The following is an 18,788-nucleotide window of genomic DNA, read 5'->3' as shown; positions in this document are numbered from 1 at the left end:
AAACATAGCAAGAAACGCAATTCAAGCTCTGGAAGAACACATTGTTTCAAAAACTGATTAATCAAGTACAAGAGTTGAGTATCCAAAAACAGAAGAAAAACATAAACTAATCTAGGTCCTCAGCTCTTTCTCCCGAGGTCGTGCTTCCTTGCTCTTCCGCCGCGTCCTCGCCGTCAATATCGACCTCATGGTCCTCGACGGTTTCCTCGGATTCTGAAAGCTCGAGGTCATCAGCAACCTCAGGGATGCTCTTTAAATCCTCGAGCTTTGCGTCAGGCTTAGACCTCAAAAATGCCCGAGCCTCTTTCAAAGCGTGGAAGTACGAGCCCATGGCGTACTCTCCCTTCAGCCCGCTAAACTCCTTGGACGTTTTGAAATCTTCGATCGTAATGCCTTGAACTTCAGTCAGGCGAGTTTCGAAATCTCTCTTCAAACGCTCGATCTCGAGCTTTAAATCCTCGGCCTCGCCCTTGGCAGCTCCAACCTCTTCCCGAGCTCTCTGAAGGTCGTTCTTCACGTCATCGAGCTCCCTCTAGAGAAGGAAGCGCTCAGCTTCCATGTCAGCTATCTTCTTCTCATGTGCTCGAGAAGTATCCTCGAGCTCAGCAATTTTCTGTGCCTCGTCTTTCCCCTTCAGAGAGAGGCCTCGGGCAATACTCAAAGTCTGCATCATATAAACCCAAGCTTAAACGATCACATCATATAAACCCATGAATTACAACAAGTAAGTTGAGTGAGCTTACCTTCAGTGTAAGGGATTCAAGAGCCTTCATACCCTCGTCAAAGTCGAGGTCCTTTCGATATTTGTCCACGATGCTGGACACTAGGGGACACTAATCAGGATCTTGATTTTGGAATAAAGGCATAGGAGGGACCTCATCCTCGAGGTTAACAACCTCGAGGGTACTCCTTGGCCGAGGACGTGACCGAGGAGGGGCAGTTGGAGTGTCATAAGCCTGTATGGTCGGGGATTGTCCTCGGGCAGAAGGTTCGCCTGGCCCACTCCTAATATTCTCGGGGCCTGAATCACGAGCTCTCTTCTTCCCTCTCTTTTGTTCACGGCCTGTTTGAGGGCTGAAGGATCGAAATTCATCTCTGCAAAAACAAGTCATTGACATGAGCACAATTATACATTCAAAGACAGATCAATAAGGAAGAAGGCAAAAAGATGATCCCTACCCTCAGCGCCTTTCACATCCGCGAGATCGAGAACGTCATCCCCGAGGATGTCATCTATATCATAAACAAGTGGCTCAAGGTTCTCTAACATTATGCCATTCTAAAGACTCAAAATAGGCCTGACCTTCACAAAACCTGGTAGTGTCAGGCAAAACCCACCTAGGACTAAAAGGAAGGTCACCATCCTGAGGTACGACATAAAACCACCTTTCTTTCCATCCTTTCAATGAACTGTGTATCCTCGGTAATCTAAAGCCTCCTCGAGATGAAAGGTAGGCAAAACAAGTATATTGAGGTAGCTGTTTCAGGTCGAAGACTATTCTACAAAGATCGATGTATGGGTTAATTCCTAGGTATCTACAGGCTATAAAAAAATAGGTGAGCATCCTCCACCCATTTGGCGCGAGCTGTCCAGCGCTCATGTTATGCTCGACCAATAAAGCTACAAAAAAGGGGTGCAGAGGCCATCTAAATCCCCTCTTTAGTGAGTCCCTAAAAATTACGAACTCTCCATCTCGAGCAAAGGCCATCCTATCCTCTCCCCTTGGCGTCCTAATATCACACTTCGGCATGAGCCCATGCTCCCTAGCCGTCGATATTGCTAGATGCTCTTCAAACTTACAAGGAACCTCGGGGTACCCAAATGGGGTCGGGATACTTTGTGCCCAAGGTTGGGCATTAACAGGCACGGCCATAGGTATGATCGAGCATCCTATGTCCTCGGGAGTACTCCTTGAGGAGTAGGACGAAGACTCACTACTACTACTGCTAGACATCCCGACCTAGGTTAAAAAGTGCCGAAGGAGTAACTTAAGAACTCGAGGTCTTACCTTAAAGTCGACGCCTAAAAACTCAAAGTTCTGATCCCGACGATTAGCAAGAGAAGTTTACTGAGAGTAAAAAGTGAAAAATGAAATGTGGAGAGGGTATTTATAGGCAACAGGAGCGGGTAGTCCAAAAGTCGCTACCCCAACCGTTAGATCTGGCCACGTGTCCTACATCCACCCCCTACCATTTTTACCGCCTTTTCCTATTTGGGGCTTACCTCAGTACACGTCAGCCCTTCTGAAAACCTGCCTTCAAAAAGTCCTCGAGCTAAAACACCCGAAATTTTGTTTCAAGCCTCTTTGCATCATATCCTCGAGCAAATGCTTCGAGCATATGTGCACGGAGGCCAATGATACTAACATTCCGGATAACCCGACCACCATATTAACCCGAGGATTACACTATCCTTTTATGACACACATGATTGCTCGAACATTTTATCGCGACCACAAATCTTGGATTAACCCGCAAATTCCACATATCAAGTGCTCGAGCTTATGCTCAACCCGAGGGTTATTCTCGAGCACTCACTATCTTGCTGCTTTACATACTGCAATTCTTGTGCTCGAGCATTAGTAGTCCTCGAGTATACCCTCCCCTCACAACCTACGATTATTGACCTTTTAGAACTCGTATGCAATTAGGACTCTAACTCAACCATATACTTGACTTCCGCAAGGATTCTATCCCATATATAATTATGGAATTTAACCAACTCCTTAACTATACAGGATTCCAAACTGAGATAGCCGCTACTCGTGAAGAGAATAGAGCCCTAACCGCTAGGTTGAATACTCTTGACCAACTCCTTAGTTTATTTTATTTAAGTGGGCTAGCCTAGTCTCATTAAGGTTTTTGTTTGGGTCTATATGTAGTTGTATGTGTGCATTTGGAGGGGGGTCGAATGATGAATTGATCGTGGTGGTTTGCTGCCGTCTACCTCCTCTCTTCCTCTTCTATGGTTCTTCCGGTTCTTCTTCTTCTTCTCTATTTTCTGCATTTCTCTCCTCTCTAGTAAGCTCTTTTCTTGCTTCTCCTCTTCTTCTCCGTTTCTCCAGCTTTCTTCTTCTTCGTTCTTCTGCTCTCTTCTTCTACTCTTAGTCTATTCTTCACTCCCCTTCCCTGTAGGTCTATTTCTATATCTGTTATATTTGTCTTTTAATTACAATCCATTGTAATCAACTGCATTGCAATTGAATAATCAATTAATGGAATGAATGGCTGATTTTGAATTGGAAATTAACTGATTATTGTTAGTAATTTCAGTTTATGTTCTCACTTTGAGCAATTACAACATATATTCTGTATCTTGTGTCTCTGCTGCTGGTTATCTTGTGTTTATTGCTGCTGGTTATTGGTTGAATATTATTGCAATTGAACTCCCCTGGTTATTGATTATTGGTTGCTTATTGGTTATTGGTTGAGTTTTGGTGGAAGTTGAAGCCCAACCATAACAAATGGTATCAGAGCAGCTACAATCCTTGGGTGTCTCTCGATTGGATGGCATAATGGAAGAAATTAATAGGAAGCATGATCTACAAATTTCAATGATGACTGAATTTATTGAGCGTAAATCAGCCTCCAAAGAGGAACAATAGGAGGAATTGGAAGAGGAGAGTATTATCCCACCAAATGATGGTACATCTGAAGCAGTTTCTGTTGAATTTATTAATGGTCCGCAATCTAGTTCCGGTGAAAGTGGCCACAAGTTGTTGAGGTATGCAATTCAGAGGTTGGGCAGGAACATATGCATTTTCTATCTGCTAATTTACCAAGAATGGATAATCCAATTGAAGATTTCAAAGATCATGAATATATTTAGTCGAAGCTTCCTTTGGACCCTAGCTCTTCTGAAATAGCAAGATCCATAGAAGCTGTTGATGAAGGTACTAGTGCAGAGGAGTATTCAAGTGCCCATTCAGTTAAGCCAGCAAGGAGTATGCCTAGACTTTCTGTAGCTTCGATCCATTTTAGTGCCGTGGAAGATAATCTTGAAATTGTAACTGACTCTCCCACATCTGGGTTATTGAATCCCAGCTTACAAAAGATTCTAAAAGAAATCGAGAAGGGTACTGTAAAGCAGATACACGAACTTTTTGACCTTAGCTGTGGAACATCTACAGGCAGAATGTTTACTGTTGCTCTTGGAATCAAACTGATATCCTTGGAAAAATGTGAAGAAACATACAAAAAACTAGGAAAATTGATCTTTGCTGAACCTATACCTAAGGGCGATGAAGCAGCAAGTTGGAGAGAAAAGTTGGATGAGCTCTATAAAAGCTCATCACAGAGTTTTAGTGTTGATGTGCACAGATCTAAACACAGTGCAGATCAGTTTGAAAGACTGCTCGGGAAAATTTGTGCTGATAAGGATGGAGATCTCCTCATAGAATCTTCATACAACTTATTGTTTGGGAAATTGGATTTGAGATGCCTTTTTGAGGAGTACTTTGAAGAAGCGAGGCATTTTAGCACCAAGATTAGGCTGAAGCTAGTAGATGATGTGCATGTTGATTTGGTTGCTGCTGTTGCTGGTTACTAAGCAAGATGGGAAGTTTGACTGCTGGGGTGGAATATGAACCAAAATTTGGAAGCAAAGATGGAACAAAATACAAAAAGCTGGTAAATTGGAGTTGTACTATTGCTTATGGATTAGGATCAGGGAGTCCATTGAGCCCATCCTTCAATTTTGGACTTGAACTTGCTAAAAATTCACAATTCATTGCTTCTTTTTATCAACACGTGGTGATTCGAGGACGATTGAAAAATCCACGTAAAGAGAATGAAATAGTTGGAATCACTATTCACGTTGACTTTGGTTTTGAGTTACAGACAAGCATTGACGATGAAAAATCATCAAATAATATTCAAGAGCGCACTTTTCAATTTGCTGCATCTTGGCAAGCCAATAATAATTTCTTACTGAAGGGTGAAAAGAGTGATGCGGGTCATGCAAACCAGGAATATGCCACATTGTACTACTTGCTTAATCCAAAGGTGGTGAAAAGAATGAGGCGGTGCTAACTTCATATAAAGAAAACATCCTGACTTTGAACCTTGAGGACAAGGTTAATTTAAGGAGAAGGGATGTCATGGGTTGGACCCTTTAGTTTATTTTATTTAAGTGGGCTAGCCTAGTCTCATAAGGGTTGTTGTTTGGGTCTATATGTAGTTGTATGTGTGCATTTGGAGGGGGGTCGAATGATGAATTGATTGAGAATTATTGGTTTTGGCTGCTGCCATCTCTTCTCCCTCTTCTGCCCTATTTCTTCTTCTTCTTCCTTCTCCCATATCTCTTCTTGTTATCTTTATTGAGTTAATCATTCTGCATTACACCTAGCTAGTTGGGTCCCACTAGGAAAATGTCGCTTATTACTATAAATACAGAACCTTGAGCCATTATTCAGGTACATTTTCATTATTCTCCAGTCTATAGCCTCACGCATATAATTCCCTTTCTGATTTAAGCATCGGAGGGGCAACGAGAACACACTTCGTTTCCTTTGTTTCAGGTATCGGAAGACAACGATCGTGCTCAATCCGAATCATCAAGCTCGGGAAATATACAAGTACGATTTTTGGTAGCATCAGTACCAATGGGAGGATAGTTGCCTTATCATTCGAAGTTGGGAGGAGTTGAAAAGGCGACTGCTGGAACAGTTTCGACCATCGCAGGAGGGTTCCATTCTGGAGAAGTTTTTGTCATTGAAGCAGGGACGGTTAGGGAGTATAGGAGGAGGTTCGAAGTTTTGGCTGCCCCATTACCAGAAATTTCAGACGATGTGTTAGAGAGCAGCTTCATTAATGGGTTGAAGGCGCCTATCCGGGCTGAGATAAGGATGATGAAGCCTCGCGGGTTGGGCCACATCATGGGCCTAGCCTAACGAGTTGAGGACAGAAATGAATTAATCAAAGAGACCCCAATGCTCCATGGGCCAAGTAAAGGAAGGACCAGCTATTCTAGCCCAACCAATTACAACCCACAATTCTCTTCATATGACCACGTCTTTAGTTCGCACGCCACAAATTTGGTGAACCCATCCCTTCCTAGGGTAGCGACGACAATGGTCCGACCAACACCAGCTGCTCGAGGGAATCCACCTTTCAAAAGGCATTCGGATGTTGAGCTGCAGCGAAGGAGAGAAAAGGGGCTATGCTACAAGTGCTATGAAAAATATAGGCCGAGTCATTGATGTAGAAACAAAGAGTTGCAAGTCTTGGTAGTACAGGAGGAGGAAGGAGGCGGCAGAAGGGAAGAAATACAGGAGGATGAACAAGGAATGGAGGTGGGCAAATGATCGAGTTGTCAATTAACTCGGTTTTGGGTCTCACGTCTCCCCGAACTATGAAGCTGACGGGGAACATTTTGGGTCATCCCGTACTTGTTATGATCGATTGTGGTGCAACCCACAACTTCATTTCAGCTGAGCTAGCTAGTCAGTTAGCTCTACCGATCACGCGTACCGCTAGCTATGGGGTGCTCATAGGAACTGGACTATCAATAAGGGGGCGTAGGGATCTAAAGGGGAGTAACAGTATCTCTGCTAAGCATCGATGTCGTGGACGATTTCCTTCCACTGCAGTTGGGATGTGCGGACAAGTGGCTGGAAACGTTAGGCCAGATGTAGGTGAACTGGAGTACATTGACAATGAGTTTTGTAATTGAACAGAGAATTGGGGAATTTTTCTATATTATTATCATTGGAAATCACGATATATATACATGTACAATCTCTCTAAGGTATGCTAATCTATCTAGTTAATTACGTTAATTTAGCTACTGAAATTAGGCTAATTAGAGACTAATTAGGCTACTGTAATTAGACCTAATTAGAGACTAATTAGCTCGTAATGTTAGCCTATTTTTCTATAGCACTCCCCCCTCAAGTTGGAGCATAGATATTAATCATGCCCAACTTGTTACAAAGATACTCAACCCTAGTCCCATTTAATGCCTTTGTGAAGAAATCCCTAAGTTGCTCTCCAGTCTTCACATAAACAATAGAGATTATATTTTCCTGGATTTTCTCACGAATGAAATGACAGTCGACCTCAATGTGTTTAGTCCTTTCATGGTATACCGGATTTGAGGTGATATGAAGGGTAGCTTGGTTGTCACACCAGAGTTTTGCTGGTACCGAAGGCTTCAATCCAACTTCAGCTAGAAAATGTTGTATCCACAAAATTTCGCATGTAGTCTGGGCCATGGCTCTGTACTCCGATTCTGAACTGGACCAGGATACAACATTCTGCTTCTTACTCCTCCAGGACACAAGGTTTCCACCAACGAAGATGCAATATCCTGTAGTAGACCGTCTATCAATTTTAGATCCAGCCCAATCAGCATCTACAAAGCCTTCAATGCAAAAATGTCTGTGATTGCCATACACTATACCAAGGCCAGGAGCTCTTTTCAGGTAACACAGTATCTGTTCCAATGATGTCCAATGTTTTACTGTAGGCGCAGACATAAATTGGCTAACAACACTGACAGCATAAGCTATATCTGGATGAGTCACTTTGAGATAATTTAGTTTCCCAACTAGTCTCTTGTACTTTTCTGGATCATCAAAGAAATCACCATCATCTTTTGTAAGATGTACATTAGGAACCATTGGAGTGCTGCATGGCTTGGCTCCCATCTTTCCGATTTCTGCCAGCAAATCAAGTACATACTTTCTTTGAGACAAGAATATCCCTTTTTTGCTTCTTGTTACTTCTATTCCGAGAAAATATTTTAGTTGGTCCAAGTCTTTTGTGTGAAATTTGGTATGCAGAAATAACTTGAGAGAGGAGATTCCAGCGCAATCATATCCTGTAATGATAATGTCATCAACATAAACAACAACAAGAATAATGCCAGTTGCTGACTGTCTGTAGAAGACTGAGTGATCACATTTGCTCTTCTTCAACCCAAACTCCTGAGCTACTTCACTGAACTTGCCAAACCAGGCACGGGGACTTTGTTTTAGACCATACAGAGATTTCTTCAGATGACAGACTTTCCCATACTTCCCCTAAGCAACAAATCCAGGTGGTTGCTCCATATACACCTCTTCCTGGAGATCACCATGAAAGAATGCATTCTTGATATCCAACTGGTATAAGGGCCAATCTTGGGATGTAGCAATGGATATAAATAGGCGGATAGAGGTAAGTTTGGCCACCGGAGAGAAGGTATCCGAATAATCCACTCCATAAGTCTGAGCAAATCCTTTTGCAACAAGTCTGGCTTTAAGTCTTGCTACAGAACCATCTGGATTGACCTTGACAGCAAAGACCCATTTGCATTCCACAGCTTTCTTGCCATTAGGCAGATCTACCAACTCCCATGTGTGATTTTCATCTAGAGCGTTTATCTCCTCAAACATTGCATTCTTCCATCCAGGATGACTTAAGGCTTCTTTTACTATTCTAGGCACAGAGATTGAATCTAAAGAGGTAATTAAAGAACTAGACGCAGGAGACAGATGGTCGTAAGAAATGAAGTTAGCTATGGGATAAATAGATTTAGGGAGAGTACACTGGCGTTTACCTTTGCGAAGACTAATGGGAAGGTCAAGGTCGTTTGGAGAATCAAATGACGAAGTAGCCGGTGTAGGACGTATCATTGGTCTCTTGCCCTCTGGAATAAACATGGATAACAGGCGGCTTTACTTGAGTAGGAGGTTGCTCATTAGAGGTTCCGGGAGATGTAAGAGAAGCGCCATCATCTGATTGCTCAATAGGAGCACTTGGATGTATGATTTGATAGATTAGCCACTCATCTTTCTCTCCCTGACTTGTAGAGATGGAGGGAGAGGAGAAGAATGATGTATTTTCTGAAAAGATCACATCAGTAGAAACTAGGTATTTATGGAGATCAGGTGAGTAGCATCGATACCCTTTTTGAAGACGAGAATATCCTAGAAAAGCACACTTCAAGGCTTTTGGATCCAGTTTAGTAACGGATGGCCTTACATCACGAACGTAACAGGTGCTTCCAAATACCCGTGGTTCCACTGGAAATAGTGACTTGTTTGGAAATAGAATACTATATGGAATATCCCCGTTAAGTACTGTAGATGGCATGCGATTAATCAGAAAACATGCTGTAGAGACGGCATTAGCCCATAACTGCTTAGGAACCTTCGTTTGAAACAGAAGAGCTCGAGCTGTTTCAAGTAGATGTCTATTCTTTCTTTCAGCAACTCCATTTTGAGAAGGAGTATCAATACAAGAGGATTATGAGGTTTGCTAACAAAACAAATACATGGCCTTGTCACCTGGTGGGCTGTTACAACCACTTTCCATTACAGACACCGTTTAGGTTGATGTCTCCTTGGACTTTATTGAAGGATTGCCAAGGTCAGGGGGTAGGACACTCTTCTGGTGGTAGTCGATCGGCTGAGCAAATACGGCCGTTTTATTGGCCTGAAACGCCCATTCACTGCCCCAATGGTGGCTGTTGTTTTCATCAAGGAGGTTGTCCGCTTACATGGCATTCCACAATCAATCCTTTCTGATCGGGATAGAATATTCATGAGCAAATTCTAGACAGAATTATTCAAGGCGTAGGGAACTAGCCTAAAGCACAATATGGCCTACCATCCCCAGACGGATGGCCAGATTGAAGTTGTGAATCGGTGCTTGGAGACTTACTTGAGGTGTTTCGCATCCCACAAACCACGCTCATGGAGTCAATGGTCGCCATGGTTGGAGTTTTGATACAATACTTCTTTTCACACTGCTACACAACAGACCCCCTTTCAAATTGTATACGGCTGCGAGCCACCCCCTATTCTGCCGATTGAGAAGGGGCTCAGTGTGGTTTCAACTGTGGAAAGGTCACTGTTACAATGGGATGAAGTACTGCAGGAACTAATATTACAACTAACTCGTGCCCAATAACATATGAAATTGGCAGCAGATGGGCATAGTCGTGATGTGCAGTTTGAAGTAGGGGACGTGGTATACCTTAAATTACGCCCATACCGTCAGAGTTCTGTGTCTGCACACCCCTATGCTAAGTTATCACCAAAGTACTATAGGCCATTGGAGGTGGAAACTTGAGTGGGGCAGGTAGCATACAAGCTAAAACTTCCTCCTACAGCAGCTATACATCTGGTCTTTCACGTTTCTCAACTTCGGAAGGCTGTGGGAAATAGTCAGGCCATCTCGCAACTTCCCCCACAACTGGAAGCAGAAGAGCAAGTACAGGTTAAACTAGAAACTGTACTACAGATCAGACAAGGACCAGCAAACACTAATATAGGGAAGAAGGTGTTGATCAAGTGGAAGAATTTATCGGACTTTGAAGTAACATGGGAACCATACCACAACATCCAACAGCAGTTTCCCGAGTTCCACCTTGAGGACAAGGTGGATTTCGGGATAGGAGGAAATGATAGGCCCCTGGTTAACTTCACATACGTGAGGAGAAAGAAAGGGGAAAAGGCGGTTAGCAACAAACTAGATGGGCCACCGGATCAGTTAGTTGGTTAAGAAGGGTAGATTAGGAAATTGAGTTAGGGGGAGGGAGATAGCTATAAATGTAATGGGAAGGGTGTTATTTCATTCATTCACGCCTCCTTGGTTGTAAGTCCTGGGGGAGAGACCAGGCCTCTTAAAAGCCTTTGATTTATTCCCCCTTCTTTCATTTCCAGTAATTCAATAAAAGTATATTCATTATTGAATCTTTTTTACTACATAAGGATCCTACCAACACTTCCAACATTTTTCATTAGAATTTGTAAAATATTTGGATAAATATGTGTAACGACCTAGGCCTCGTGTCCAAGCCGTTATATCATATGTACTTTCTGCTTTGGGTGGGAATTTGCCCACTTACCTCCTCATGTATTTCTCTTATGACTTCCAGGATTCGAACCTTAGACCTCTTCCTAATGAGAGACATAAGTTGAATCTTGGTACCAATTGGGTTGGGGAATTGGAAGATGGAAGTACAGATGATTGAGCTGAGCCCATTGGAGGTCTAATGTGGTGGAAAAAGCTTCTCCTCCATGAGCACTGGTGAGTGGAGAGATAGAGAGGACAATTAGCGAGATTTGAGTGTTCAGTTGTCCATATGCCACTATGCCTAAATTCTATTTCCTTCTATTCCATTTTGTCCACAGCTCTTTGGAACTTTAAATAAAACCCGTGCCCCATAAAGTGTTAAGACAATTCACCTGCCATGACCAACACAATTCTCAATCTTGATACTTGTTTGACACTCTTAATTGTGTTCGACAGACATTGGAGGCACATATCCTTGCCTGACACTGTCAAAGACTGCACACTTCTCATTCTAGGCATGTCAAATGAATCATAACTAACTTGAGTTGACGTAAACAAGCAAAATTTAAAATTGAAAAAACTTCCATAAGAAGCTCAACTTGTAATATGTTGCTTTCTGAATTTTCCAAGATTTTGTTCGCACTGTTGTTTCAGGAATAAATACAGATTTTCTGATGACTTAAAACACGAACATGAAGACACTGAGGCCTATCTTTTTGAGATAAGAGGTTTCTATTCTACCATGACTTGTATTGATGGATATCCTTTTATTGCGTTAGTTTTGCTGACTTTATTGGCCTTTTTTTAAAGAGTATCGGACATGCCTATGATGATATACAGTCTCAAAACCTACGGTTTTTGCAGCAAATCGTGGAGAGAGATGAGTACGACATGAAGGTGATTAATTACAAAAGTACTTAATAGCATTTCCTTAACATCAAATTCTTTTGGAAATTAAATTAATTCATCCAACTTTACCTACTTAAAATTTGAAGTGATGTCTCTATTTGATAATGAAGCCGGTAAAAAATGTTGAAATTATTTTTATAGCATGGCTCGTGGGAGGGGTTTGCCTTTCCAGTTATGATAATTGTTTTCTTCAGCTCTCTGATCAAGAAATTCATGCTGGTTTGATTGCACACTTTTCAAGTTATTACTTTCACCAGATTTATCTTGTGAACTGTTTGATATTTACATTGAGTCTGAAAAACAAACTTTAGTCATCCGTGAAAATGTTTTGGCAGCTTTAGTGAAACATACGTACACATTTGGAACTTGGGAGGTCTATCTTAGCTTCCATTTGCAGTAAAATTCCCCCTTGCTTCCTCCTACGTAATATTATTATCCTTTTCTTATTTCTACAAAAGAATCAGATTTATACCGTATATATTGCAGCAGTTAAGCTTTCTCAGTGGCTAAATAAGGTGAAACTGGACACAATCGTCCTAGAAAGTTTTCACTTTCCCACTTCCACGATGTTAAACTCTGTGGTAATGATGTTTCTGAACATACATGTTTCGTTCTTGTTCTGAAACAAGAACACAGGATACAAGCATGTTGTCTTGTCAAGGATTCTTGCATTTGTTTTTGCAGTTTTCATACCGTAAAAGATGCACAAGTATTTTTGCTTTCATTGAGGTTTATTTTGTGAGTGTCATCAGGTTGTTTTACCTCCTGTTTCAGCTTGTTTTAGAGGGAGTGCCGGCAACACAGATGAGAGATGCCCTATTGATGAAGATGTCAGATGAATTCAGAATTCAAGAGAAAGAAATAGCTTTTGAGATTTCTTGAAAAACCGTCTCCATTACATGCTGCCCTCTTCTCTATATATATACAGATAGAAAATGGCTTTACAAGGAAATTATATCCTATATATGCTATACAATCCCTAAGAATATAAAAATATAAATATGGAAAGAAATCTTCATTATTATATACGGTAACACCCCCCCTCAAATTGATGCGGGGAAGTCAACCAGCAACAATTTGCCAACAAGAAATTGATGTAGTTGTCGAGTCAATGCCTTGGTGAAGATGTCGGCCACTTGAAGATCAGAAGAAATGTAAGGAAGAGATATAACCCGACCCTCCAATGTATCGCGGATAAAATAACAATTAACTTCAATGTGCTTGATGCGCTCATGAAAGACAGGATTATTGGCAATTTGGATAACACTCGTGTTATCAGCATGAAGAGGAGTAGAATTAGCTTGAGGAAAACCTAGCTCCTCCAGAATACTGCGTAACCATATAATTTCTGAGCAAGCCATAGACAATGCACAATACTCAGCCTCAGTAAAGGACTTAGAGACACGATCGTGTTTCTTACATTTCCAAGAGATCAATGCATCACCAAAAAACACACACCAGCCTGTAGTAGAACGACGTGTATTCGGGCAAGCAGCTCAATCAGCATCATTATAAGCAAAAAGCTGAAAAGATGACCCTGTAGGAAAGAACAACCCACGAGAAGGTGACCCGCGAAGATAGCGAATAAGGCGGCGGACTGCAGCAAGGTGAAGATGCCAAGGAGAAGACATAAACTAGCTCACTTGATGGACGGCATATGAGATGTCCGGTCTAGTAGTGCTCAGATAGATAAGACTCCCAACCGAGCGACGATAGAGTGTGGGATCATCCAGGACATCCCCTTCATCTCTTCTGAATTTCACATTTACCTCCATAGGAGTATCAACCGAAGAGGTATCCTCCAAACCAGCTAATGTGATAAGATCTTGAGCATACTCATGTTGGTTTAAGAAAATGCCATTGTCTCGATGATAAACTTTCAGCCCTAAGAAGTAAGTGAGGCGACCCATGTCCTTCATATGGAAAGTGGCATGCAACAAATTTTGAAGTTTAATAATCACACTACAGTCAGTTCCAGTAATAATTATATCATCCAAATACACCAAAAGGAGAACAATGCCTGCCGCAGACTTGTGGAAGAAGAGAGAAGAATCAAACTGACTTTGTGTAAAATCGAATGTAAGAAGCGTACCACGAAATTTTTCAAACCATGCCCGAGGGGCCTGCTTGAGCCCATACAAAGATCGCCTTAACTTACAAACATCATGAGGAGAGGTAGCAGGTAAACCAGAAGGAAGCTACATATAAATCTCCTCTTGCAAATCACCATGAAGAAAAGCATTCTTCACATCCATCTGATGTAGTTGCCATGACTGGGAGGCAGCAATAGCTAATATTGTTCGAACCGTGGTCATTTTGGCAACAGGGACAAATGTTTCCTCATAGTCAATCCCATATTCTTGTTTGTTACCTAGAGCTACAAGTCTAGCTTTGTATCGATCCAAAGAACCATCAGGCCGAAGTTTGACTGAGAAAACCCATTTACTCCCAATAGGCTTGACCGCAGAAGGATAAGGAACAATGTCCCAAGTATGATTCTCCTTAAGGGCATGAAGTTCTGCTTGCATTGCATCCCGCCAACACTTATGTTCCATAGCCTGTTTGTAGCAAGAGGGAATAGAAATAGATGATAAAGTAGTTACGAGGGAAACAGGAGGAGAGAAACCATACCGATTAGGAGGTCGAGAAGGACGAGTAGATCGACGAAGATTGGTGACAGATGTAGAATGATCAGGTGCCGAGTCGAGATCACGAGGGGGCATAGAGGGAGTACGAACGGACTCATGTGGATGACGATGGGCATACACAAAATCATGTTTAAACCTTTCCACAACCGGAGGGGAATCAGAATAACTAGGCAAAGGAGAGAATGTTGCAGATGGGGACTCGACGTGAGAGTGAAAGAAATATTAAATTTCAAAGAAAGCCATATCTCTAGAGACACGAATACGACGAGCATTAGGATCATAACAAACATAACCTTTTTGTGAGGTAGCATAGCCAAGAAAAGCACATTGAACAGATTGAGCAGTAAGTTTATGTCGTTCATGAGCAGGGACATGCACAAAGCAGACACAACCAAATGTACGAAGATCAAAATATGATGGAGGACGACCAAAAAACCTAAAGTAAGGTGAATCATGATTTAATGTAGGAGATGGTAAACGATTAATTAGAAGGATAGCAGTAGACAGTGCTTCACACCAAAAATGAGGAGGAACGGATGCTTCAAGTAAAAAAGTCCATACCACATCCAGAAGATGGCGATTTTTCCGTTCAGCAACACCATTTTGTTGCGGTGTCGAAGGACAAGAACACTGAGACATGATTCCTTTGCTTTGGAGAAAGGCTTGAAACTCATTAGACATGTACTCTCCCCCAGAGTCAGATTGTAGGATTTTGATATTGACAGAAAACTGATTCTCAAGAAGAGCAAGAAAGCGCTTAAAGCAAGAAAACTTCAGACTTAGCCTTTAAAAAATAAACCCAAGTGAAGCGACTAAAGTCATCAATGAAAGTAACAAAATACTTGTAGTGTGCATGAGAAACAACAAAGGCAATCCCCCAAACATCACTATGGATAATATCAAAACATTGTGAGGCATGAGATGCATGAGAAGGAAACAGTAAAACTTTTCTTTTGCCAATTTTGCAAGTTGTAAAATCAAACGAAAGATTAAGTAAAGAACTTGTTTTATTTCCCAATAAACCAGAATTAAATAAAGTACGAAGTACATCCGAGTTTGGGTGGCCTAAACGTTTATGCCACATTTTATTTCCAGTATTATCAGTACCACATGCTAAGGAAAGTAAAGGAAAACGGAGAATGACTGGGGAAGGAGAAATATGTAAAGGGAATAGCCGTCCCACTTTAGGCCCCTTCGCGATCATCTTCCCGGACACTGGATCCTGCACAACACAGCCAGAGCGAGAAAAATGAACATTATAATTATTGTCAACCAATTGACCAACAGAGATAAGATTCGTAGAAAGGATAGGAGATACAAAAACATCAGGTAAGGACGGGGAAAGATCACCAATAGCACTTATAGGCAGAGAATTGCCATTGGCGGTATTAATTTTCATATTGCCATCATATTTTTTGACATTGGAAAGGAGTTCAGTTGTATTAGTCATATGATTAGAGGCACCGGAGTCAAAAAACCATGGCTTAGAAGAAGTGGAGTGATTACCTGAGATTCCAAAAGCAGAAAAAATCATCTGTTGTACCATTTCAGGAGTGAGTGTGTTCGGATTTGGACTAGGAGCAACTTGTGAGGCAGTATGCAATGTAGCAGAACTAGAGGCACCAGTGGAGGCATGATATGCTGTGCTGTGTTTCCTTTCAGGGCGAATGGGACAAGCTAAGAGAATATGACCTAGTTTCTTGCAGTAATGACAAGATTTCTTAGGACAATCTCGAGCAAGGTGATAAAAAACTTTACAGTTATAGCACTGGACATTACGCATGTCCCGATTCCTATTCCTCCCTTGTGCTGCATAAGCTACAGGAATCAGAGTGTCGACAGTAGTCCTTTGTTCCAAGGTTGCTTGAGTTAAGATACGTTGTTCTTCACGGAGAAGTTCACTCAAACATACATCCAAAGATGGTACCGGATGACGATTCATCAGATTAGAACGTGCAATCTCAAAATCTGAACGCAGCTTCATCAAAAATTGGTCTCTCTTACTTGTTTCATGCACTTTTTGAACAGCAGAAAGAGCTGCAACGAGAACATGAGCATAAACAATATTCGAATAATCAGTCCAGAGATTTTGGAAACTCGAATAATAATCCTCAATTGAAAGATTTCCTTGGGTAAAATTAGCCATCTCATATTCCAATTGGAAACGCCGAGCCGTATTGTCCTGCTTGTAAATCTTGCTCAAGTAATTCCACATGTCAGCGGCTGTTTTATACGGACTAATTATTGAGTACGATGTGAGGCTCAACCGAGCTAAGAATCCATGTCATAACCCGAGCATCCTTTATTTCCCACTTAGACAAAGCATCGACGTCTGTAGGGGCGGGATCACTTCCATCAATATGACCCCATAAGTCCTTTCCTTTGACAAATAATTGAAATTGAAACTCCCAAGCAAAATAATTCTTTCCAATAAAACGAATGTGAAACTTATCCGAAGACATGATGAAATAAATAGACTACTATATTATTATTGAACAAATAAAATACTCTTGCAAGAAGAAAAATTATTAAATTCAAACAATGCACCGACTGCAGCCTTCAAGCCAAACAGTAAACTGACCCACTAACCAGAGGAACCCGACTCACACCAGACAGCGAACAACACCAACGAACCCTAGCCGGAAGACGAGACCCAAACAACTGAGAGAGTCGACCGGGAAGAGAAGACTAGAAATCCAACAGAACCCGACACAAACAGAGACCCACTGGAATCTGAATGGGAAGAACAGAACAGTGTCGCTAGAACTAGAACCCGGCAGAACAAGGACCGAAAAAGCCACACCAAAAGTCGGAGATCAGAAGCACCGAATCACACACCAAAAATCGGCGACCAGAAGTGTCGAATCGCCCACCAAGAATCGACGACCAGAAGTGCCGAACACAACCTAGATGGAGTCGCCCAAGGAGAATCGACGGCAAGAATCAGGTACCAAGCTCTGATATCATGTCAGATGAATTCAGAATTCAAGAGAAAGAAATAGCTTTTGAGATTTCTTGAAAAACCGTCTCCATTACATGCTGCCCTCTTCTCAATATATATACAGATAGAAAATGGTTTTACAAGGAAATTATATCCTATATATGCTATACAATCCCTAAGAATATAAAAATATAAATATGGAAAGAAATCTTCATTATTATGTACGGTAACAGAAGAAGCGTTACTTGGAAAGAATAAATTGTCAAAACAAGGCAACTGTTAGATTTTATGATACTAAAGCTGCTAGAATTGAATATCAGGTAATATTGAGGTGCCTCTGTTCTGTAGTGCCGAATGTTGTGTCCGATCAATATCATATTGGTATTCTTTTTATTGCAGTTGAAATCCTACTCGGACCAAATTCGGAGGTTTTCTAAAATTAGGGCTCGAAGAACAGTTACTTTAGAGAACACCCAAAAAAGAGTGTTATATGTGAGGAAGTCATCTCAGCAACTGAGGAACACATTTGAAGAATCAAAATCAAAGCTTGACATAAGTACAGTTGGATTTGCTAAGCTGCAGATAGAATTGTAATGTGATGTCATTCCTATCATTTCTTGTTTTTAAACTATTTCTCCTTACTATGTTTGAGAAGAAAAGAATAGAAGAAGACGTAGAAACTCTGAGAAGGAAAACAAAAAGATTGAAGTTGCATTCCAAGGTTTCATCCCCAACTGAAAAGCTTCTGCAGGAACTTGGAGAATACAAGGAAATACTGAAGTGCAGTATTTGATTTGATAGAAGTGAAGAGGTATATCCATTTGGAAACAGGGATCCCTGTGAAGTATCAAGACATTTACAACTTAAAAATGAAACTCAAATATTAATAATGCTAATACGCTACAAAGAATTTGAAAGATAATAAATGTGATGTATGAGGGAAATGGCAAAATTATGGGACGACAGAATACAGGACCATTAATGATGGTGGGATATGGTGAACGGTGATAGTTTTCTTTATATGTGAAAACGTGTCTGCTGTATTTTTCACGAATATGAAACTTTAATTTTGCTTTCATAGTTAGCCTGCACAGTCTATAGTTCTCGAGCTGATAACCAGTGCCTTTTTTTTTTTTTTAGGTGTTTATCGCCAAATGCTACCACCTGTTTTGCAGCCATTGCGTACAGAGAGTTATAGAAACGGGCCAGCTCAAGTGCCCAGAATGTGTGGCAAGTTTCGAGGCTAGCGATGTTAAACCTGTTGAGGCAAATTGGAAAGTGTACTATAGACGTAGAAGAAATAAAATCAGTTAGGATTTTATAGAATTTCTTATTGATTATTAATGCGTCTTATTGCGATTTCAAGACAATTGACTTTGTTTCCTTTATAGAGGAAACCTTGTTATTCTGTATTAATCCTAGTTTAAACTCTATATACAGAGGTCAAGAGGTTCTTTGATTGTAATAAATAAACCATTACTATTGAATAAATTTACAATCTCCCT

The 18,788-nt window shown here is 41.2% G+C and overlaps 1 protein-coding gene across 3 annotated transcripts in view; it reads left to right on the top strand.

Annotated features, from left to right (window-relative positions):
- LOC111389626 (E3 ubiquitin-protein ligase BRE1-like 1) overlaps positions 1-18,788 on the top strand; it is a 48,666-nt gene that overhangs the window by 13,904 nt on the left and 15,974 nt on the right. The window contains exons 8-11 of one of the 3 annotated variants that reach the window (XM_023014554.1): positions 11,440-11,513; positions 11,596-11,682; positions 17,683-18,094; positions 18,424-18,785. In XM_023014554.1, coding sequence (XP_022870322.1) covers positions 11,440-11,513; positions 11,596-11,615 — 94 coding nt within the window. In that variant the 3' untranslated portion in view covers positions 11,616-11,682; positions 17,683-18,094; positions 18,424-18,785. Of the gene's footprint in view, positions 1-11,439; positions 11,514-11,595; positions 11,683-12,468; positions 12,552-17,682; positions 18,095-18,423; positions 18,786-18,788 lie in introns of those variants that run through there. The other 2 variants (XM_023014556.1, XM_023014555.1) reach the window with 2 other exon arrangements.

This window comes from Olea europaea, unplaced genomic scaffold (genome assembly GCF_002742605.1).
Source record: "Olea europaea var. sylvestris unplaced genomic scaffold, O_europaea_v1 scaffold602, whole genome shotgun sequence".
NCBI lineage: Eukaryota > Viridiplantae > Streptophyta > Magnoliopsida > Lamiales > Oleaceae > Olea > Olea europaea.
The sequence above is the reverse complement of the archived record's forward strand: the minus strand, read 5'-3'. Positions and strand labels throughout refer to the sequence as shown.